Below are 23925 nucleotides of genomic sequence, written 5' to 3'. Positions count from 1 at the left end.
TGTGTTCAGTTTTAGTAGAGCATGACGGTTTTCTAACGTGATTGTAAAAATTACACTTCTATCATCTGTGTGTGAGAGTTCCATTTACTCTACTTCCTTGGCAACGTGTGATATTGTCTGTTTTTTATTTGAGCTATTGTGATGTGCGCCAATTCTCTTGTGAGAAAAACTTTGCCCTCGTCATTGGCATGCCCTCAGTAAACTTCCAAACTAGGATTGAGCGGTTTTCTTAGTCTTCTTTTCTTTCAAGAGAGCATTGCTCTAGCATGATCCATTATTAAAGTATAATTTTTATATTTAGCAAGGAATTAAGAATATCTGTATCCTGGTAAATGCTGCTCAATACTTACCAAATAACTTGGCTAAGTGAAAGAATAGCTTATGAAATGTATTAGTCAATATTTTTGAATGCAAGTGCAAAAACTAGTTTAAGTAAAAAAGTTTTAAGTAAAGTTTAAGTAAAAAATTTACTAGTTTAAGTAAAAAAGGTGACTGAGTCTTCAAGCTGAAAAGCCAGTGTGATTGGCTCCAGGGTCTAAGCTTCACTTTCCATATCAAAGAAAGAACTTCCCAGGCAAAGCTTTCTCCCTGCCTGGGGCAAGATTTTGCCTGTAGGTCCAATCTCCTAGCAGTTAAACAGAAACAAAACCAAAACAACAATCATAACAACTTCTTCCTGTTTTCCTGCAGCTCTGTAGCACAAGTCCTGGAATTGAGTCTTCTTGGCTCTGATTGTACATTCCTTGGCTCAAGGTTGGCAATGATAATCTCTGGACCACATGCTCTCAGAGGAGCAACGATTCTCTGAAAAAAATTGGGGTGCTATTACAAGAAGAAGGGAGAATTGTTGGTGGCAGGCAAAAGCAAGAAATCTGCTATAGTCAGATGATTTGAAAAAGGGTATGCAATCCGTTCATTCCACTGGCTGTTACGAGACTTGCCCTTGGATCAAGCAATAGTGCTGGGATGTTGTATACATGGATTGCATTATTTTGGGCCCTGTAGAATAGCTTTTATTGAACTGTGCTTGGACATTCTGTTATCACCCTGCATTAAGAGACAGAATAATAAGCGGCCCTGCAGAATTCCTGATGCTATTGTCGGATAGTCCTGAGGACACCGTTTTATTCTATTTCAGTGTCCCCTTCATAGGATCTCATGGGAGAAAATTCTCCCTGGTCTCTGTGCCAGGAAGAGTTGAACTATTTTTAAACAACTTTTGTGATTTTATCTTATGAACGCTGTGATTTCTGAAACTGATAATATTTCCCTCTTTGCATTGCCAGAATGATAGATTCAAAATTTTTTTTATAAGTGGGACTTGAACTCACGACCCCAAGATCAGGAAACACATGCTCTAGTGACCGAGTCAGGCAGGAACCCTTAGGATGATAGAGTCAATTTTATGGCTTGTTTTAATCAAGTTCAATAGGCCTCAAAGCCTAGATTTTTAGTGGTGACCTCACTCCGTTATTTTTATCTTCTATTTCCTTTAATGTGGTTTCCCATTTCTTTTCCCTTTTTATTTTGCTATATATCCTTTATAAACTTTCTGAAGTCTTTTCTGAAACAAAGTTGAGAAATGAACAGAATTTATGAAAATTTTATTCCATGCGTTGAAACTATCACCACAAAATAAGTAGATTTGCTTGGTTTTGGCAAGAAGTATATTAATAGGACTTATTTTGGGTTCCAGTTTTAGATGAAGGGATTGTGAAACACTACAGGATCAGAAGACTGGATGAAGGGGGTTTTTTCCTTACCCAGAGAAGAATCTTTTCAACACTGAATGAATTTGTGAGCCATTACACCAAGACAAGGGATGGCCTGTGTGTCCAGCTGGGAAAACCATGCTTAAAGGTAAAATGCTTTCAAGCTGTGTTGATTTTGAGGTTAACTCTTTCGCTTCAGATACTGGAGTATTAGTCATGTGATATGTCCATTCAGGAAAAAAAAAGTCATTTGATTACCTATGGCATGGATAGAGAAACCATGACCTATGAGCCAATACTGTCCCACACTTACATTTTAAATATTAAGTTTTATTGGAACATAAGCATGCTTATTTACTTAAAAATTGCCTTTGATTTTTCTCTGTATGAACAGCATTTAATAGTTGCAACAGAAACCTTATGGCCCACAAAGACCTAAATATTTACTATCTCGTTCTTTTCAGAAAAAGTTTGCCAACTCCTGACCTTAGGCACTCATTGAAGCCAGAAAATATTCATCCTTTGCTCCAAGAAATTAATCTGGTATCTTGACACTGGAGCACTTACTCATATGGCTGGAGGGAAAAAAAGTGCTGGAATGTAATTCTTATTTAGCTCTGTCTTCAAGGATATCAATATGAAATTGCTAGGCTCATTATCTGGCTGAAATATCTATATAGAAATATCATTTAAGTAACTGTTATAATAGTTTGGCCAGGCCGAGCAACATTTATAGAGTTTATTAAGTCTATCAGTATTCAATTATTGCAAGTTTTACCTAAGTTGATTTAAAGTTATGTAGTGGACTTACATGGTAGGGGGGCAAAACCTCAGCTCCTCGTCTGAGTTCAGGTCTCATGTACTGTCCATGGGACAGCCAGCCCTATGGTTTATGCCTGGATGACCACTGAAAGCTTCCTGGTGATGCCTGACCAAAATATTATGGACAATTAGAAGCTGAAGACTTTTGTCCAGTATGTAGGGAATTCATTGACTTAAATCCTGCCTAGTGAACATGCAACTTTGGTGTAAGTATTACATGTTGGATGGAATAGGTATGAATGACCCCAAAAGAATGGTTAAGCTCATGCTAAGAATAGCTTACCTGATACAAAAGTATGGCTTAGAAAATACTCTGTTTAACCAATGTTGTTGAAAAGTGTTCACAAAGAAGCATAAATGACCTTCTGTGTACTCAAAATGCTAATGACTTGGCGGAGGGGCTAAGAATTTCCTCTGGTAGATAGTAGATTATGAACTCTCGGAGGGCAGGGGTCTTGCCTACTTTGTTTACGGAATGGCACTTTGTTGGTGCTTGAAAAATTATTATTTATTAAATGAACAAGTACATGAATGAACGAACAAATAAATAAATGAATTCAAAATAAGATGAAAAATTTAATTATGCAAAAATATATGATACATATGGTAAACGCTATAGGCCAAAGAATTTGGGAAGTAATTGTGGATGAGGTGGAACTTCAAATGGGTCTTAACATTGGGAGGATTTAGCTTGGCAGAGGAAGGCAAAGAGGCAGAGGAAGACCATGCCAGACTCAGGCAGGCATGGCATTGGGTGTGGGGTGGGGCAGATGGACAGCAAGGTGCCTCATGTAGCAAGATTTAGGGAGGAGATCAGCTCAAAGAGGTAATGATACAGATTCTTCCATAATTGCTTTCCATTTTAAAGTAATTAGAATAAAATTTACAATATTTTGGTTTTAAAAATGGTTTCTCTTTTTAAAAGTGCCTAGACTATTATTTTCAACCAAAAAATTGTTAAATCTTTTTCTTATAGTTTTTCTAATTATTCTGTGAAACAGGTACAAGTACCAGCGCCTTTTGATTTGTCTTACAAAACCGTGGACCAGTGGGAGATAGACCGCAACTCCATACAGCTTCTGAAGCGATTAGGATCTGGTCAGTTTGGTGAAGTATGGGAAGGTCTATGGAACAACACCACTCCAGTAGCAGTAAAAACATTAAAACCAGGTATAAGAATGAGAATGTCAAAGGTTAAATGGCATATGTTAATTAAAAAAATTATTTTGAAGTTTATTCATTTTGAGAGAGACAGAGACAGTGTGAGTGGGGGAGAGAGAGAGGGAGAGAGAATCCCAACCAGGCTCTGTGCTAACAGCACAGAGCTTGATGTGAGGTTCGAACTCACAAACTGTGAGATCATGACCTGAGCCGAAACCAAGAGTCAGATGCTTAACCGACTAAGCTACCCAGATGCCCTAGCATTTGTTAATTTTTATAAGCTCCACTTGCCACTGTGAATGTCTGCAAGGTCACAGGACAGCCAATGCAGGCACCAAGCAAGTACTGTAATCATGTTTTCTGGCCCAGGTGACCATAAAGCATAACATGCTTCAGATTCTAAAGGCAAGAGCATGTGCCTGGAATCAGCCAAGTCTTAAAATATCCCCAATGCAAGATTCCAACCAGGCATCTCTTCTCTGGAGTTAGGATTGTCCCTCTCCACAGTTTTTCCTAGCCTTCGTTAAAAATGCTAACTTTAGGGGTGCCTGAGTGCCTCAGTTGCTTAAGTGTCCAACTCTTGATTTTAGTTCAGGTCATGATCTCACGGTTCTCGAGCCCTGCATCGGGCTTCATGCTGACAGTGCAGAACCTGCTTAAAATTCTCTCTCCCTCTCTCTCTGCCCCTCCCCCACGCATACACGAGTTTCTCTCTCTCTCTTAAAATAAATAAAATAAACTCTTAAAAAGGTGACTTTACTGGAAGTACTTAGAACAATACTTAAATCAATAGAACCTTGGAGATCTTCAGGGAGAAACAATTTTATTAAATACTAATTGTTTATGGTTAAAAGGTAAAATGGTCCATCTAAAAGACCTCATATTTGGAAATGTAGGAACTATTTTTTCTTCCATCTTCCTTTTTCCTATCAGGGAAATTAAAAGTGAGTGTACTAAAATAATATTTATTCAGGCAGGCATTATCTCTTCCATTTTAAAAGTGAGATAAGAAAATTTAAAAAGATTAAGTAACTTTCCTGAAATGTACTAGTCATATGATCTTGAGTAAATTTTAAACTGCTCTGTGCCTCAGTTCTATCATTTGCAAAAAAGGGATACTAATAAGGCCAACCCTTATTAGTAATAATAAGGATTATTATGAAGATTAAACTGGTGGATTTCATTAGTGGAAATGCTTTGAATAATGTCTGGTTCATAGTAAGTGACCAAGAAAAACTTTTTATTTTAATTATTATTATTACTGTTATTATTATTATTATTATTATAAGGTCAGTAAATGGAAGAGCTAGGATCTGAACTCACATCTGTCACTATTGCATCACACCCCAGGGGAGAAATTACAGCGTTACTGTAGTCGCCTCATATCTACATCTAATAACATAGGTAAGAATAATAACTAGAGGCTAGAAATTAGTTCTTTAGGGGACCTTCATTCTTTACTTAACCAGAATTCTTAAGGGTTTTGAAAGCCTCCTGATGGCAGAACTTGAGCACCTGGGTGCTGCTGGATAGCACCATTCCTTTGGTGACATCATATCTTTGTGAAACTGGGTTTTTGGTGGTGACTGGGATCACATTCAAGAGCCACACAAAAATTTCTCTGTATTACTTTTTTAAATGGGTATTAAGTTGTTAGAACACAAATACTTTTAAAGTTGCTTTGATTTAACCAAATAATCAATAGAACTCTTAGGTATTCATTTTGGCTTAAGGGCATATCATGAAAAAAGTTACTGAGACAATGAGGATGCCATGAACCAAGAAAGTCTGGGCCCCTCTGGTGTAATAGTAAGAGCATAAAGTTTAGTATAAAATAGAACTGAGTTCAACCTTGCCTCTGCCCTCTGGGACACTGGACAATGTATTAATCTTTTGAATCTCCTCATCTGGAAGTGGGGATTATAATAGTTCCTACTTCATAGAGTTTTATGAGGACAAATTGAGTCAACGTACATAAAATATATGCAGTGAGTTCTTAATGAATGTTAGCTTCAATGGGGATGCTGACAGATGTCCACGGAAGTGCAGATTCGCTAGTGCAGGACGTCTGTCAGGCATTTACACCTGCCTCATGAAGTGATGGAGAAGCACTTTTAAGTGGCTGATGCCGTGTGAGCACTCCAGGTGAGAATGATCTATTCCAGCATCCGAGATTTTCACAATCACTGCATATATATTATTTTGAATCGTAATCTCGTTGACACTTGAGCCTAAACTTTATTGTTCAATCTAATCATTCTTTTCTCAAAACGAAGTAGCTAGCTATTCATCCTAACACTGCTCTCCAAGGAAGGCCTTCTGGAGGTCAAAAAAGAACAAAAAAAAAAATCACTTTTCTTATATTAAAAAAAAGCGCCACGATAGTTTTCTCTCCAACAGGAATAATTATTATTGATTTACAGTGTAATAGCAGCAAACAGCTTTGGTGATTGGTTAAATGTCTTCACTTCACTGGGGCCATTAATCAATCTTAGCAGCTATTTATTGCTTAGCAGACTACCACGCAATAAAGACGAGCCTGAAATCAACTCCCATAGTAGCTTTGACAGGCAAAAATTAATATTTAATGCTGCATTACTAGCTGACTTGAAATTGGGTCTCTGCTGTGTAGCTGGTCAGCTGCAACCAGCGTAGCCATGGAGTGCTCTAAGCATCCTTCACCTGCAGAGGCTCCTGATGTACCGTGGTTTTTCAGGTCTTGTGGGTAGTCTGATTTGGCAATGATTCGAGTGTCCTGCATTTCACAAATCTGATGGCTACCAAAGCATTAGAGTAGAAACATATTGTGTATATAAATTGCCTGAATGGCGACTATTATCACTGGAAACTTAATGAATCAGATTATGTTGAGAGTGTGGTGGGAAGAATCCCACTATATCCATATTTGACCATAGGCCAAACTAAATTTAACAAGAAGAAAGTCCTTCATTATGGTTTGGTTGCCTCTTTTATTCTCAGCTCCATTTTGCCACTATGATTCGAAATTTTAATCCTCTTTGATTATGTAGATAATTCCAATTCCAATGATAGGGATGGAATTGAGGAAGTACAGAAGATCATGATGGAAATGAGAATAGGTCATTTTTCTTTATTCTTCCTCAGTAAGTCCTTGCCCCTTCCTCTCCCCAGTCTGTGAAAAAAATACAGTTGATCTATTTGGTTTTTCTTAGAATATGCTTATTAATAATAATACAAATAATGGCCTACAGTCATTGAACATATATGTTCCTGTTATTGCAATTTCCTGATAATGATTTTATGGTATCAGTAGGGTTATTAGCCATGTTATACAGATGAAGAAGTGAAGTTTGGAGATGTTTGGTAACTCGCTGAAGATTACCCAGTGAGCTAGGATTTGACCAGAATCTGGAGTTTAATCAAGCCTGTGTTCTGAACTTCTAGACTCTCAAGGGAATACCAAAGGCTAGACTGCCTAAATGGTTTATGTGAAATGATCTGCAAGTCACATGGAACTCGTCTTGACTTCGTATTAATAAATAAGTCAGACTGCTATTTTAGAATGTCAAAGCTTATCCATGCCTGGGTTCAAATATCAGTTGTGAAGTCTTCATCATGAGATACTGATGAATGGGACAGTCTCTTTGAGCATCAGTGGAAATGATATTTGCACTATCCATAGTGAATACTGAGATATGAAATGACAGTATTCCTTCGATTACAGCAATGCCTCTGATACATCATATCTTTAAAAATAATGAAAGATTTCTGAAAATTATCAGTAAAGTGTAAACTCCAGGTATCCTTCCTCTTCTTAGATTTTGTTATTAACTACGTGGCATTTTGCAAGGTAAGAGTTGAACCGTTAAAATACAATTTAATTGTAGGTGAGTCTTCAAAATAGGTCCCAATACTTCTCCCTTATCATTTGGTTAATCTATTAAGAGTCTGACTTATGGAAGTATTAACATAGGAGAAAATGTTGAAGATCAATTTCAAGTTAGACATAAAAGACTAGTGCAAAAAAACACTCAGTTTTGGGTGTAGCCCTTGAATATTTTCTATTTGGCCTATACCATATGTCCCTACAGAATTAAGGACATAAATATGGCAGAATGTCATGGCTTCAGGATTGTTATCCAGCTGTTCCCACAGTGGGTACCAAGGACAGGGCAGCTATCAGTCTTCCCTGGATCCTGGACCAAAAAGCTCTGGCTGCAGTAATTAACCATTCAGTGTCCTCCAGCATTCATGTTAATAGAATGCCTTCTTTTCATGCTCTTAATTTGCTTGCCTTGTTTTATCAGTTAGACTGCCAGTCTCTCCTTTTTCCTTCATTTCTCATATGGACCTGAATCAACCTCTCCTCACCTACAGGTCATAACACATAAATTACACACCCTTGATGCACCAACACATCAGTTATTAGGTTGCCCTGGGTGGACTGATTCTCTTCTTTGATAAATCTGAAGATTTGTGACACCAATGCTCTTATTTTACTGAGAAGCAGGAAGCAATCTTGGTGATTCCCACCAGACTGCTGTGAGGATAGGAATGCCTCAATAACAGAAAGTGATTTCCTCCTCTTCTTGTTTCAGGTTCAATGGATCCAAATGACTTCCTGAGGGAGGCACAGATAATGAAGAACCTAAGACATCCAAAGCTTATCCAGCTTTATGCTGTTTGCACTTTAGAAGATCCAATTTATATTATTACAGAGTTGATGAGACATGGAAGTCTGCAGGAATATCTCCAAAGTAAGCTAAAGACTTAATAAAAGGAAGAAAGGAGGGATTTAGTTTAACTAGTCCTATAAATGTCAATTTAGCAAGCCTTCTATAACCCAAAGGATATTTACTATGTGTATATCTGTGAGAATGAATGGCTCAACTAGTTTTTAATAGGATATATACCGTGTGCTCAAAGGGAGGGAAAATATTTATGTAGTGAAGAACAAATTGTTCGCAACAGACATATCAGAGTACGTAAATGTAATGTAGAAAATTGAAGAATAGGTGTTTGGCGTGATGCTTTGTTTCCTGCAATAACTAATGGAACATTATCAGTCACGGGCCAATTTGTTCTATGGCTCAGAATTAGGGAACATGGGATACTTTTGGGGAAAGAGAGGGAGAGGTACCCTCATTCTTTTTCCTTTGCCTGTGTTAACATCATACTTGTTGGTGTTTAATATACTTCCACTGCTAGGCAGCATTAGAAATTTCAGACTAAAAAGCAGAAATATACAATTGCTTTATTTCTACATCTGCTTCCTGTAGTCAGAGAAGACTTAAGGGCATTGTGAAATTTTGATGTTTATTGCAAATGAATAATTTAATAAGCAACAATATAATGAGTATTAAAATGAGATGTTCAAAGTAGTGGAGATCAAGTACTGAGAGAATAATTCATGCTTAAAAAAAGAGACTTTTTCTATTGCTTTCCTGAAATGTCAGAGTGGGAGTGATAGAACGTGCAGAGGTAAAGGGAGGTGAGAATAATGGAACAAAGATATTAGAAAGATAAGAGTATTCTCTGATTTCAGGGTGACTTGTGAAGCTGGCAGTATTAAATTGCAAAACTGGGGAAGAACAAAGGACCTGGGCCTGTTAAATGCTGTTAAAAATTATGCCTAGCTCCTTTGCATAAGGATTTCAAATTTAACAGTATCAGAATATGTTAGCCACCGTGGAAAAACTAACCTCAGCCATTGCCCCCTTTGCCTTATTCCCTGGGACAAAAGTACAGTCATTATCTTGGGTCCATCTTTAACAAAAATGATTTGTCAAGGGCACAGTTTCAAGTCTAATACTCAATTCTCAGTCTTCAGACCTGTTAGCATTTATTTCAATGGACACTCTTTCCCTTTGGAAATACCTGTTCATTTGGCCGCCAGGACACTTCACTCAATGGCTTTTCCTCCTATCTTTTTTGTTGGTTCTTCTCCCATCTGTGTGATTTCTCTTATCTCTCAGACCTCTTGGAATTTTGTAACATCGCCAGTTACTTGCTAAGCACAATCAGTTTCAATGTTAAATATTTATGTATCAAAGACTCCTGAAACTACATCCCTCCATTACTTCAGAATCATAAATCCAACTGCTTTCTTGACTACTCTACTTGAACCGTTCTCTGGATAACATAGGTATGATGCAGCAACACTCCCCTCTCCCAAATCCCAGAGGCACTTATTTCTTGCTCATGCTATGTGTGCAAAATAGATTGGTTGGTCGCTCAGGTGTTTTGATCACCTTGGCAGGGAAAGGGATGGGACTAATCCCATTCTGGCTCTTCGAGTTCCAACCAGGAGATGCAGAGATAACTTCTGTGCCCTTTTTCATTTGGTCACATCAAGTCAAAAGGAATAGGGAAGTACAATTCTTTAAAGTGGTTGCAAGGAGGAAAAAAAATGTTTGTGAACAGCTGGAATTTTCTACTCCAGGTGTCTATTAAAAAGTCTCAAAACAGCCATGTCCAAAACTGATCTTATGTATCCCCAGTAATCTGCTACTCTTGTGGTCTTCCCGTCTTTGACAATGTCAACACTCAGGCCTAATCTCTTGATCATCTGTACTTCTCACAGTTTCTATCTAACTAATCTGAAAACCCCATTGGCTTCTTTCCAAATATATCCAGGATTTTGTCACCTCTCAGCACTCCTACCCTGGTCTAAGCTGAATCAACTCCTTCCCGGATTAGGCAACAGTCTCTTAAATGGTCTCCCTTGTTTAGTTCTTGCTCCCTTCAGTCTCCACTCAAAACAGGAGGTGGAGAGAGCCTGTTAAAAGGTAAATCAGATTGTGTTCCCCCCTCAGCTCAAAACCTTCTGTGACTCACTGGTTTTCTCTATATAACCCATAAAGTCCTACATGGCCCAGCTTTCCATTACCTCACTGACCACATCTCTCCCAGTGTCTCCCTTGTTCAGTCTGTGTCAGCTGCACTGTCCTTTGCTGCTCTTCATTTCTTCCAGGTGCGCTTTGCTTCAGGCCCTTCGTGCTTTTTCCATCCTCTGTCTGAATTCCACCCCCCTCCCATTACTTACCCATGTACTCATTTCCTCACTTCTGAAAAGTCTTTCCTCAGACATTCCCATTACAGTGAGTCTTTCAATGGTCAACCTCTGAATTCTAAAATTTAATTTCCCTCTTCTGTCTCTTTGTATTCCTTTTTTCTGCTTTTTTGTTTTCCTTTTTCTTAGCTGTTAATCATCATATAGTGCATTGCTTTTTTAAAGAAGTTTATTTATTTATTTTGAGAGAGAGAGAAACAGTGCACGAGTTGGGGAGGGGCAGAGAGAGAGAGGGAGAGAAAGAGAATCCCAAGTAGGCTCTTCACTGCCAGCGTAGAGCATAATGTGGGGTTTGAACTCACAAACTGTGAGATCATGACCTAAGCCGAAGTCAAGAGCCAGATGATTGGGGCACCTGGGTGGCTCAATTGATTAAGCATCCAACTTCAGCTCAGGTCATGATCTCACAATTCATGGGTTTGAGCCTCACATCGGGCTCTGCACTGCAGAGTGTGCTTGGGATTTTCTTTCTCCTCCTCTCTCTCAAAATAAATAAACTTAAAAAAGAAAAGAGCCAGATGCTGAACTGAGTCACCCAGGCATCCCAATGCATGACTTTTTAATATGGCTTATTGTCAGCATCTTCTCAAATACAACTCCCTGAGGACAGAGATTTTTCTTTATTTTAATGATAGAAGAGTGTCAGGCACATAGAAAGTGTGCTCTGATTATGTGTTGACTGAATAAATGAAAAAAAATTAATGGATGGATTAACTGGGGCTATTCTAAACCTAATATGATCAGGACTTGGGGTTGAGCTTGTCTTGAGACTCTTGGTGTCAGCTTGACAAGATCCACTTATTAATTATGAACTCCTCTGGCACTGAGAATTTTTGTGGTTTGTTAATGTGTTTTACTCAGGGGTGAGCACAAACCCTGTCATATTCTGGATTGGGCTATCAGGGTCAAGTTTACCAAGGCCTTCATTTGCTAAGATACTTAGTAGCCATGAGAAATAATGAAGAGATGCTCATTACAGACAATCCCTTCCCAATCAAGAGGGCTTAAATTCAACAAAGTGATCTTAAAATGAATCTGCCACGTTTAAACAGCCCATCATGATACATATTATAAGCTGAAAGACTCAAGTGATGGAACATAGTTGGAAATATTTTCTTGTTGCGGATGTAAATTGTCACAGAATTGTGAACCTTTATATCAGTTTTGACAGCTGACTGTTGCATTAGAAGTGTGTTCTGAGGTTCCCCTGGGCAGTTCCTAGGCCATTCTACTCTTTCAGGGTAGAAAATATGTTAGTACTCGATTTCCTTCACTATTGTGCTGGTCAGTGAAAACTTTATATCCACTGTAATAGAATTAGATGTTGAATTTGATAGCTGAAATGACATACATAGTTTTCTATGGAACCATCTTTGTAGACCCTAAGCTTGGCTGAATATTTTTTTTGTAATAAATTTCTCCAAAATAGAAGAGGCTTACCAAAAAACTTTAGCATTGAGGGTAATTGATGTCCAGTATTTCCTGCTGAAATTTAAAGAGAATAAATACCTGCATTTTTTTTTGCATATATACATACTGTTTAAAATAAATCAAGCTCCAGCATGTTGTTCATCATTCTCATGGACTGTTCACTAAAGTGGACTGAGGTAGACAGGAGCGTTTTTACTAAGATACCCTTCAGCTGGCTACAACTGTAGCCCCAACATTCAGGTCCTCAGGAATCATGTGTAACGTAGGTTTTAGGGAGGAGTATAGAATAGTTTTTAAGAGCATGAGATTTCAACCTCAAACATGCCTGAACTTGAATCGCCACTCTACAACTTATTACCTGTTCTTCTAAGTAGCAGAAACTCCTATGAAAGGGGGCAAATAGTAATAACACTTACTTCATGTAGCTGTGAGTATAAAATGAGGTGATGTACTAAAAAACCAAATGAGACAGTGGTAGGAGAGGTGCATATATTTACAATTTATTTTTCTAAAAAAAACCCACACTGTATAGTACTTACTATATGCCAGGCATTTTTGTAAATGTTGTACAAATATTAACTTAGTTCTTTCCTCTAACGACCTGATGAAATGAGTATTATTATTATTATCATTTCTATTTGATAGTGGAAGAAACTGAAGGATGGACAAGTTTATAACTTATCCAAGGTGGTTGAACCAGAATTCAAACCCAGGAAATCTGGCTCCGTAGTCCATGCTTTTAACCGTGTGCATAGCACTGACATTATTTTCTTAACATGAACCTGTATTCGTTATCTATCGTGCACAAAAAATTACCCAAAACTCAGTGGCTTAAGTCAGCAAGCATTTATTATCTTACATTTTCTGTGGTCAGGAATCCAGGTGCAGCTGAGCTGGGTCTTCTACCTCGGGGTTTCTTACAAGGCTGCAGTCAAGGTCTTGGCAGGTGCTTCAGTTATCTGAAGGCTCTAGGGGAAGTTGATCTATTTCCAGGCTCACTCAGGTGATTGTTGGCAGGAGTTGGCTTCTCCAGGGCTGTTGGATTGAGGAAGTCAGTTCCTTGCTGGTTGTTGGCAGGAAGCTACCCTATGTTCCTTGGTACATGGACCTCTCCATAGGGCAACTTTCGCCATGACAGTTGGCTTCATCAGACTGAGCAAGTGAGAGAGCAAGAGAGAGGAGAGTTCTTGCAAGATGAAGCCATAGTCTTTTATAACTTATCTTGGAAGCGATACCCCATCATTTTGGTCATATTTTATTGGTTAAAAGTGACTCAGTAGTCCAGACCACATTAAACGGAAGGGAATGTCACAGAAGCCCAAATACCAGGAGGCAGAGAATATTAGGGGCCATTTTAGAAACTGTCTACCACTTGGCCTAGGACTAGTCACCAGTTTATCTTGGCTTTTTCACATTTCTTTTCGTATCGAGTTAATTTGATATCAAAAGGCATAGCTATTTTGGCTGTCATGGCAGCAATGCTTTGCCATTATGCTGCACACTAAGTTATGTTTTGTTGTTTTGCTTACATCTCATTTTACACTGAAGAATCAATGTTAGCTGCTATAACATACAATTCAAAAAATTTAGTGATGTGACAAAGATATGCATTTAAAAAAATTTAAATCCAAGTTGGTAAACATATAGTATAATAATGGTTTCAGGAATAGAATTCAGGGATCCATTATTTACATATAACACCCAGCGTTCATCCCAACAAGTGGCATCTTTAATGCCCATTACCCATTTAGCCCATCCTCCTACCCAACACCCCGCCAGCAACCCTGTTTGTTCTCTTATGGTTTGTCTCCCTCTCTGTTTGTATCTTGTTTTTGCTTCCTTTCCCCTGTGTTCATCTGTTTTGTTTCTTAAATTCCACATGAGTGAAATCCTATATTTGTCTTGCTCTGACTTGCTTAGCGTAATACCCTCTAGTTCCATCCATGTCATTGCAAATGGCAAGATTTCATTCTTTTTGATCACCAACTAATATTTCATTGCATATATGCCACATCTTCTTTTTTTTTTTTTTCTTCAACGTTTTTTATTTATTTTTGGGACAGAGAGAGACAGAGCATGAACGGGGGAGGGGCAGAGAGAGAGGGAGACACAGAATCGGAAACAGGCTCCAGGCTCCGAGCCGTCAGCCCATAGCCTGACGCGGGGCTCGAACTCACGGACCGCGAGATCGTGACCTGGCTGAAGTGGGACGCTTAACTGAATGCGTCACCCAGGCGCCCCTGCCACATCTTCTTTATCCATTCATCAGTCAATGGACATTTGGGCTCTCCCTGTAATTTGGCTATTGTTGATAGTGCTGCTATAAACATGGGGGTGCATGTGCCCCTTCGAAACAGCACACCTGTATCCCTTGGATAAATGCCTAGTAGTGCAATTGCTGGGTCATAGGGTAGTTCTATTCTTAATTTTTTGAGGAACGTCCATACTGTTTTCCAGAGTGGCTGCACCAGTTTACATTCTCACCAGCAGTGCAAAAGGGTTCCTCTTTCTCTGCATCCTCACCAGCATCTGTTGTTTCTTGAGTTGTTAATTTTAGCCATCCTGACAGGTGTGAGATGGTATCTCATTGTGGTTTAGATTTGTATTTCCCTGATGATGAGTGATGTTGAGCATTTTTTCATGTGTCAGTTGGCCATCTGGATGTCTTCTTTGGAAAAGTGTCTATTCATCTCTTTTGTCCATTTTTTCACTGCACCATTTGTTTTTTGGGTGTTGAGCTTGATAAGTTCTTTATAGATTTCGGATACTAGCCCTTAATCTGATATGTCATTTGCAAATATCTTCTCCCATTCCGTTGTTGCCTTTTAGTTTTGCTGATTGTTTCCTTTGCTGTGTAGAATTTTTTTTATCTTGATGAGGTCCCAATGGTTCATTTTTGCTTTTGTTTCCCTTGCCTCTGGAGACACGTCAAGTAAGAAGTTGCTGTGGCCGAGATGAAGGAAGTTGTTGCCTGTTTTGTCCTCTAGGATTTAAAAAATTAAAAAAAAAATTTTTCTTTTTTTGAGAGAGACAGAAAGTGACAGAGCATACATGGGGGGAGGGGCAGAGAGAGAGGGAGACACAGAATCTGAAGCAGGCTCCAGGCTCTGAGCTGTCAGCACAGAACCTGACACAGGGCCTGAGCCCATGAACCATGAGATCATGACCTGAACTAAAGTCGGACACTAAACTGATGGAGCCACCCAGGCGCCTGCCTCCTGTAGGGTTTTGATGGCTTCCTGTCTTATGGTTAGGTCTTTCATCCATTTTGAGTTTATTTGTGTGTGTGGTGTAAGAAAGTGGTCCAGGTTCATTCTGCACATTGCCGTAAAAATATGCATTTTTGATATGCATCACACTGCTCTTCTGAGTGGCACTCCTTAGATGGTGACGTAGGGATTTAGACTCCTTTCATCATGTGGCTCTGCCATTTCAAAATGTATTGCTTCTAGCTACAAAACTGCGGGAGATTTTAAGGATTAGGCCTGTAAGTGACGGACATCCTCTCTTGCACGCATTGCAGTGCACGGAACTAGTGGCATGATCCAATTTAACTGCTAGGGAAGATGGGGAATATAGTCCTCTGTGTTTGCCCAGGAAGAAGAGGACAAATGGATCAGTGAGAAGTTAGTTTCACCGCATATCCTATTTAAATATACTGCTTGCAGGGGTGCCTGGGTGGCTTATTTATTTAAGCATCTGACTCTTGATTTCAGCCCAGGTCGTGATCTCATGGTTGTGGAATTGAGCCCCACGTTGGGCTCCATGCTGAGTGTGGAGCCTGCTTAAGATTCTCTCTCTGTCTTCCTCTGCCCCTCTCTCTCATTTGCGCGTGCTCTCTCTCTCTCTCTCTAAAAAATAAAATAAAATAAAAATAAATAAAAAATATGCTCTTGCATTAAAAAAAAACATGTATTTACCGACACATACGCATACACACACTGTGCTTAGGTCTTCACCGTTAAAAAAAATCTCAACTCTGTTTATTTCATTTTTTATTGAAAAGATAGCATACATTATGGAAAGAGCACACATCATAGGGCATAATTTATCATTACTTAAGAGTGAGCAAGTAAATAATGGTATAGCCACTGCACAAATCAAGAGTGAGAACATGGCTAGCACTCCAGAAACTCCCTAAGTCCCATATCATTGACAGCCGTTCACAGTCATGAATTTCTTGATAATCACTTTCCCATGATTCACACTTTCCTCTGCCAACTGCCAACTCTTTTGTTGTCTTCCTTTCTTGACTAGGGTTTGGAAATTGACATCTCCTCCTGCTGTCTCCATGTCCTCAGCTTCCGTTCTGCCCTCAACCCCTTGTCCCCCATCTCCAGTGAAGTTGTTCATCCTGTCACTAAGGCATTCAGTTCTTACCTTGCTGGACTTACTTGTGGAATTTGGCAACGGTGGTGACCTTCTCAAAACCTTTGACTGTTAGGGTGTTCTCTTCTGGTTCTTCTTTCATTCTTTTAACTGATTCCTCTCAGTTTTCGTGCAGATTTATCTTCCTCTGCCCACCCTAAATGTTGATGTTTCTCATGATTCTGTCACTTCCCAGCAGTCTCGCCCACTTTTAATGTTTAACTCCTACTCATCAACTGTGATTGTTAAGTTGACATCTTTAGCTGCGTGCTCTCTCCTGAGCTCCAGACCCTTGTGCATGTCTTCATTTAGACATTTCCGTTTGAGTAATCCATATGTATCTCTACCGTGACAAAGCTTAAACTGTTTAATTCCAGTTAGGCAGCAGCAATGAGAATAAAAACAGGTAGGGTTTACCTGGTTCTTTCTAGGTGCCAGGCTCTGCTTTAAGTGCCTTACATGTATTAACTCATTTTAACAACCAATACCACAAGGTAATTACAATTACCACAACATAGATGGAAACACTGAGGCACAGGAGTGTTAAGCGGCTTGCCTAAGGTTAGGAAGAAATGTGAGCCCTGTGAAAGCCCTGATCCAGATTCTGGTACTCTAACTTCAAGCCAGTTTTCCAACACCTGAGCTATAGTTGCCTCTCAAGTCAGAAGTTGTGCCTAAGACTCTTGACCATGAATCCAACACACTTTTGGTAATATTTGGCTTATTCGGTCAGGGATGATGATAGTTTGGATTTATATGAGACCTTTTAATTCTCCAGAAATCTGAAGACATCTACTAACCAGTAGAGCAGCTAAACAGTATCCAGGATGGCTGACCGCATTGCACAAAGTCCCCACCTAGTAAAACTAACCTCTCTACTAATGGCCAAACTGACTCTCCTGCATAATTTTCTGATTATGAGTAGTGGGAGAAACTGTGTCTAACAAAGGCGTGTCCATGCCTGGAGAGATGAGCAAACCATCTCTAGGATTAACAGGCTTAAAAAGGGAAACGAAAAAAGTGCATCAAGCTTAATGAAGTACAAATGTAACACACACATTTTATAACTACTGATAGAGTCTTCATTTTTGTTACTGAACTGATTTCTAAGAACAATATGATGGAAGAATGAGAAATTTTCATTGGCTCAGCCATGCAAATTAGTATTATTTTATAGCGTCAAGGACTAAAACAAACTGTGCAATGTTTGAAGGAAATTTAGAGGCAACCAAGTAAATAATTTCCATGAAGAGATGAGTCAGTGGTGCGTGCTATGGAAAATGACAATACCTGGACTCTTTCAGGTATTTATAGCTGTGTTTGAATCATGTGATACTGCTGTTTCTTTCTCAGTGTAGTGTTCCTTTAGGGGAGGGAGGGCCACAGCCTTGGAATGTGTTTGGACTTTGAAAATTGTTGCCCTTCACAGGAAATGAATAGTTTGTGTTATGTTTCTTGCTCAACAGATCGGTGCTATGGCACTTAAGCCCACTGGTAGCTCATTCATCGTCATTCTCAGAATTCACTTTAATAATTCAAATGTTCTCCAAAGTAAACCTTTGACTTTCTCTTATTGCTCAGATGATGCTGGAACAAAAATCCACCTGACCCAGCAGGTAGACATGGCAGCACAGGTTGCCTCTGGAATGGCTTATTTGGAGTCCCAGAACTACATCCATAGAGATCTGGCTGCCAGAAATGTCCTTGTTGGTGAACATAATATCTACAAAGTTGCAGATTTTGGACTTGCAAGGGTTTTTAAGGTGAATTTTGTTTTGTTCTATTTAGGTTTTGTCATGGGTTAAAAGACTAACAACATACTAGTAGTCTAATAGATTTGCTGTTATTCTTCAAAATAATCGTTGTGCAAGTTGTGTGGTCCACAATCTTTGTCCACAGTTGTGTGGTAGCCTAAAGCCTTACAGATAAACTACCTGCTGTTTCTATTTCTTCACCAAGGAGAAAAAAACAGAGAAAATGATGCCCACCCAGATGGGAAAGTAAGTGATTAAGTTTGTGGCTGAATTAATGATCCATTTTTCAGTACCAGTAAGCCTCTGGTTGTCTTTCTCTGTTTTCCTTACAAAAGGCATCACATTTTCTATAGTTACCCCATCCCCCTTTGCTTACTTTATGCCAACTAAAATTTCATGCTGCCAGAATTCTTCAGTAATCATTGGCTTTTTAATTCCGCCCCTCCCCTCATTTCATGACATCAGGCCAAAAGAAACTTATATAAGAGATATAGTATTAGGTGTTTTTCTCCTCATTTTCAATTTCTACATTGTGCCCTAAAAATATGGATGTGGAACATGAAACACAACATATAAGTGATTCTTTTTTGATCTTCATGAATTCATCATCTCTTTTCTTGATAAATTAATTAGAACCCCAGTGAGTTGATATATTAATTTAAATCATCTGGATCCTACTTTTCAGTATTAGAAAGTGGTAATGTGGTAATTATTAAACTTGGCTCTTCAATACCAGCAGTAAGTTTGAAAACAGACAGGCTTTGCTTTCATTATTTTTTTGTTGTTCTTTTTTTATTTGCTGAAGACCAGTTGCTAAATACCATCACACATGAATTCTCTCAAGTGTAGTAGAGTGCTCCTGCCAATGCTATTTTTAGCACATAGTAGGCCCTTATATGAAATTGCATCAATAACTTCTCATAGATTCCTCAGTCTTATAAGCCAGATTTGGAATTTGCTACTGTAATCATCAATTGACCTAAGCTCATTTTGAATCTTTTCCCGCTAAATTTTAATGTGAAGCAGGTTACAGATCAATGAGGGTAGAAAAAAAAAAAAATATATATATATATATCACTGGAATGTGGCTTGATTCCTTAATGCATTAACAGGTAGATAATGAAGACATCTATGAATCCAAACACGAAGTAAAGCTGCCAGTGAAGTGGACTGCACCTGAAGCCATTCGTGCTAATAAATTCAGCATTAAGTCCGATGTGTGGTCATTTGGAATCCTTCTTTATGAAATCATTACTTATGGCAAAATACCTTATAGTGGTGAGTAATTAATCCTGAAATGGGCCTTTCTGCTGCAGGTCACTTACTTAGGTGTGACTTTAACTGCTTTGGCCAGGCTTAGCGGGCAGAGTTATGAGGCTGACCACACCGTGTGCCTGTGGGAGCATAATAGATAAAATTTGATGATGATGATTTGCATTAATGAGGTGGTTTATTGCCTCTGTATCCTTTGCTCTTAAATTGCAGTCTTATAGACATTATTTGCTGCAAGATTTAGTTTAATCTCTGCAGTCTGGGAAGGGGATGGTAGACCTCATAGTCTCACCAAGGAAGTCAGTTTGCTTTGTAATCTGGAGTATAATTATCTCTGAATTTAAGACCCTGATCTTTAACTTGTCTTTTGTTGGTCCCATTCTGTATTATTTAGGCATGACAGGTGCTCAGGTAATCCAGTTGTTGGGTCAAAACTACAGACTCCCTCAACCACCTAACTGTCCACAAGAATTCTACAACATCATGTTGGAATGCTGGAATGCAGAGCCTAAAGAACGGCCAACCTTTGAGACACTGCACTGGAAACTTGAAGACTATTATGAAACAGAATTTTCATATTCAGAGGCAAATAACTTCGTAAGATGAACACGGAAAGGAACATTAAATAATGAAGTAGCAAAAAAGTTCAATAATCAGTCCAGAAATAAAGCTTATTAATCAACTGTGAAAAGAGCTTACCTTGACACATTCAAGTGATAGGGTCAACTTGGCCATGTATTATGAAAAAGATTATATGTTCATTTTATCGACTGGCCCACACTGCTGGACAGTCTATGATGATATTTTATCACTGTCTGGCAAAATCAAGCACACTAAATCCAGTTATTTTTCTTTTTTAAAAATACTTACATTTGTATTTATTGTTTGAATCACCTATCAAGAGGATCAACAGATGATAGTCAATTTTTACTCAGTGACTGTTGTAGCATTTTCCTGTTTACTGATTAAAGTGGTTATTCATTATTCCTCGGTTTGCTGAATCCCATCAGGATGTTATTATGAAGGAATCTGATTGCTTTGCTGCACAGCAGGACCTGTGCTTTGAGATTTTTTTTTTTCTCTTTTAAAATATCCTGTAACTACAATGATGGTAAAGCCATGTTAGATGACTTGATTGTACTTGGAGTAGTTGCACATATTTTTTTTTCCTATGCATAAAATAATGAAGCAGCTGTTGAGAAAAAGAATTAAAATTTCTCACATTTTGTAGAAGGAAATCATGGGATTTTTCTTTACCTCAGTATGTGTCATCTGAGAATCATCTACGTTAGTTTTAATCTCCTAATGTTAAGAATCAGATTGCAAGGCAGATGAGTTATTATCTCTGGAAATAGGTGAGAAACATCTAATAGCCCGCGAAATCGAGAAATGAGTATAAAATAGTTTAGGAAAATGAGAAGAGAGTAGTAGGATTGCTATAGCTTGGGTTTCTGAATAATTTTTTAAAAATGGGCCTATGACATATAGGCTGGAGTTTTAAATTGACTACAATATAGGTCAAGCTTGGTTTTAGATCTAGAGGCTAGAAATAATGTCTGACCTTGGTTATGAAACTGTATTTTTGTCTGGTAAGACAAAAGGGTTTTTACTCATCTTAAATGGCATTAACCTTTGTAAGAATGTTACTGTCTTCTTAAGCAATGGGTGTATCAAATTTTGTGCTTCATTAGATGATGAGGGAGGGTTCTCAAAGGTAGTTTCAAAATCAAGGAGATATACAAAGATCTTCTGCCATAAAGTAATATGAATGAAACAAGCCATGAGGAAACAGAAGATTTTGAGTATATTTTCTCATCTTTAAAGCAGAAGAGGAGCATATTTAAACCATCACAGAAACCCACATTCAAAGTGGATGAAGCACTATGTGTGAGCTCCGACTGGAAGACTGGAGGTAGAGAGGGCTCTAGGTACCTGACCGCTAGCACTTTAGCGATGTTGACAGGACTCATGTTATTCCCATCCTCTCCTGTGTCACCAGCGTTGTCCTCATTCTCATAGTCACAGATGGCTTGGTAGCAGCTGGGGCTCCCTGCTCTTTTCTCCTCATCCAGAAAATGGGAAATATCTCTCTATGCATTTTTAGCGTGCATAAAAACCATTCTTTTTATGTTCAGGCAAATCGGGGTCATATGCCCTTCCCTGGATGAATGATAGACTTAACGTAAATGTTATGTGCTGATTGGCTTGGCAGAAGTTGTGCCACTCAAGCTGGGAATGTGACCATTTTTTCTGGAGACAAGTTGGGAGGTTGACTTATCTGAATAAAATTAGATGCTGGGTAGGTATCCATTAAGGAGAAAATCCCCTGAGATTTAAGTAGGTGTATATACAGACATTCAAACTTCTCTGACTAAAATGGGTCATTTAGAGCTAACAATAATAGAGACTTTTGACTTTTTTATAAATAGAAAATAGTTGTAAGCTAAGGTCAGCACTAATTATTTAAATCAATTGACTATGTATAAGACAACTTTATTTAAAGTCAGAGTCTAATTGTGAAAATTCAACTACTATATAATTTGTCTTATATAAATTTCTAAGTTAGATCTGATTTTGAAACATATAAAGAAGGTTATCCTCTCTTGTTTTAATAACACCTGAAACCCATTTTACTTACTACATTTGATTCTTAGAGACATTTATGTTCAAGGTTCTGTCAAAGCAATCTATTATTCTTGTTTTTGCCTGATGGATCATAGAGAAAAATAATGGATTCAGTTATGAGAAGCAGTAATAGATTTTTTTTAAGCTGACATAAATTTCTTTTCCTGTATAGAATAAAAAGATCAGGAAAAGATAAGTTGAATTTTCCTACAATGAGCCAGTTCTTGTTAAATTTACCTCCCATAAATTGTAGCAAAGCACTTTCTATGTAATGTTTTATTTATGTAATTCAGTTATTTGGAGGTGGTGGTGAGGGATGTGAGTACATCATTTCATGTGGTATTTCAAATCTCCTTTGACAAAAGCCTAAGAATTTTTGCAATAGGAAAAATTCAAAATTCCATTAAACGTCTTTTAAGAAGGTTAGAAAGGAAATAGGTTTACATTACCTTAGGTCAAAAGAGGCACAGAATGGATTCCTAATAGTTGTGGAACCTGAATATTGTATCATCAAAAAAAAGTAAAATCAAAGTGACCAGCAATCTACAAACTGGGCTGTGGGGGAGTCTTAAAGGACACTGAAGAACAAGTGTGGGGAAGTTATCAGGCTAGGCCAACTCACAACATGTACTCACAACACATGTCTGCATGGGACTACATGGGTCAACTCAACCACAAGGGGCCTACACTCTTTTGATTCTCTGATGGCCCAGAGGGAACCCTTGCCCTTGGAAGGATGCCATAATGTCACACAGCTAGAGCTTCCTTGAGGAAGCAGGGCCCAGATGGTGATCCATGGCTTTGTCAAGCATATGCCCTATCTGCAATAAGGTTTCTCATAGTCTGGTTGAGCATATGGTTTCTGGACCAAAAGCCTGTCTTATAGTGTGTTTGTGGTGACTTTTTGGGACTCTTTGCAAAGACACATTATGTGAACTGGAATGGTGATAATGTAGGTACTTACTCAAATTGTGTTATTGTGTTCTCCCATTGGAAAAGTCCACTCTTAAAAAAAATAATAAGTGAGGTTTATACCTGGATATTGGAATTGGCTGTGGGCTCATCTGGAGATGTTTTTGTATTTCCTTGGCATCATTATGGAGAAGTTCCGGTCTATAGTCTCCAACATGATCCAAAATTGTAGTGTTGTAGGATTAAAAAAAAAAAAAAGCTGGTGGGAAGCTTGGTGAAGAGAGAATACTTATAAATCTTTTAAATCCGTGGCTCCAGCAATATTTTAATTTTCATAGTGTCATCTTTTTACTGCCTACACTGCCCCATTAAACTCCTTAAGATTCTTCCTTTTTTATATTAAGGAAGTGGTGGTAAATCTCCTAAATTATTTATTATATTTAGTCATAAATTGAAGAATAGAAATAGCACACAAATTCTGAATATCAGAGCCTGTTACAAGTTTAACTTCAGTCTGCACTCAGATGGTACTGTCTACACAGGAGTTATAAGATTAAGTTATAAGGAAAGAAACACCCAATTATTTCCATTTTCTCTTCTTGCCTGGGTAGTTTATCTGTTAGTCATCTGAAGTAACAGGCTTCAATGTAACATCTTTTTCATCCTCATGGAAAATAATTGGCTCCTCCAGAAAAGGGTAACAAATCTCAAACATACGTTAAGGATCTAGTTATGTATATTTCTGTGCAGGGGATTCAAGTCATATAACATAATAGCCCTGAAATCATATGTTAGGGAAAAATGGTTAAAAGCAACT

At 38.3% G+C, this 23925-nt stretch overlaps 1 protein-coding gene across 1 annotated transcript in view; it reads left to right on the top strand.

Annotated features, from left to right (window-relative positions):
- Nucleotides 1–23244, top strand: part of FRK (fyn related Src family tyrosine kinase) — a 108632-nt gene extending 85388 nt beyond the window's left edge. Inside the window, exons 3-8 of the mRNA XM_058735025.1 lie at nucleotides 1697–1860; nucleotides 3536–3704; nucleotides 8273–8431; nucleotides 18127–18308; nucleotides 19412–19577; nucleotides 19966–23244. Coding sequence (XP_058591008.1) covers nucleotides 1697–1860; nucleotides 3536–3704; nucleotides 8273–8431; nucleotides 18127–18308; nucleotides 19412–19577; nucleotides 19966–20177 — 1052 coding nt within the window. The 3' untranslated portion in view covers nucleotides 20178–23244. The remainder of the gene's footprint in view (nucleotides 1–1696; nucleotides 1861–3535; nucleotides 3705–8272; nucleotides 8432–18126; nucleotides 18309–19411; nucleotides 19578–19965) is intronic.
- The last annotated feature ends 681 nt before the right edge of the window (nucleotides 23245–23925 follow it).

This window comes from Neofelis nebulosa, chromosome 6, assembly GCF_028018385.1.
Source record: "Neofelis nebulosa isolate mNeoNeb1 chromosome 6, mNeoNeb1.pri, whole genome shotgun sequence".
NCBI lineage: Eukaryota > Metazoa > Chordata > Mammalia > Carnivora > Felidae > Neofelis > Neofelis nebulosa.
The sequence above is the reverse complement of the archived record's forward strand: the minus strand, read 5'-3'. Positions and strand labels throughout refer to the sequence as shown.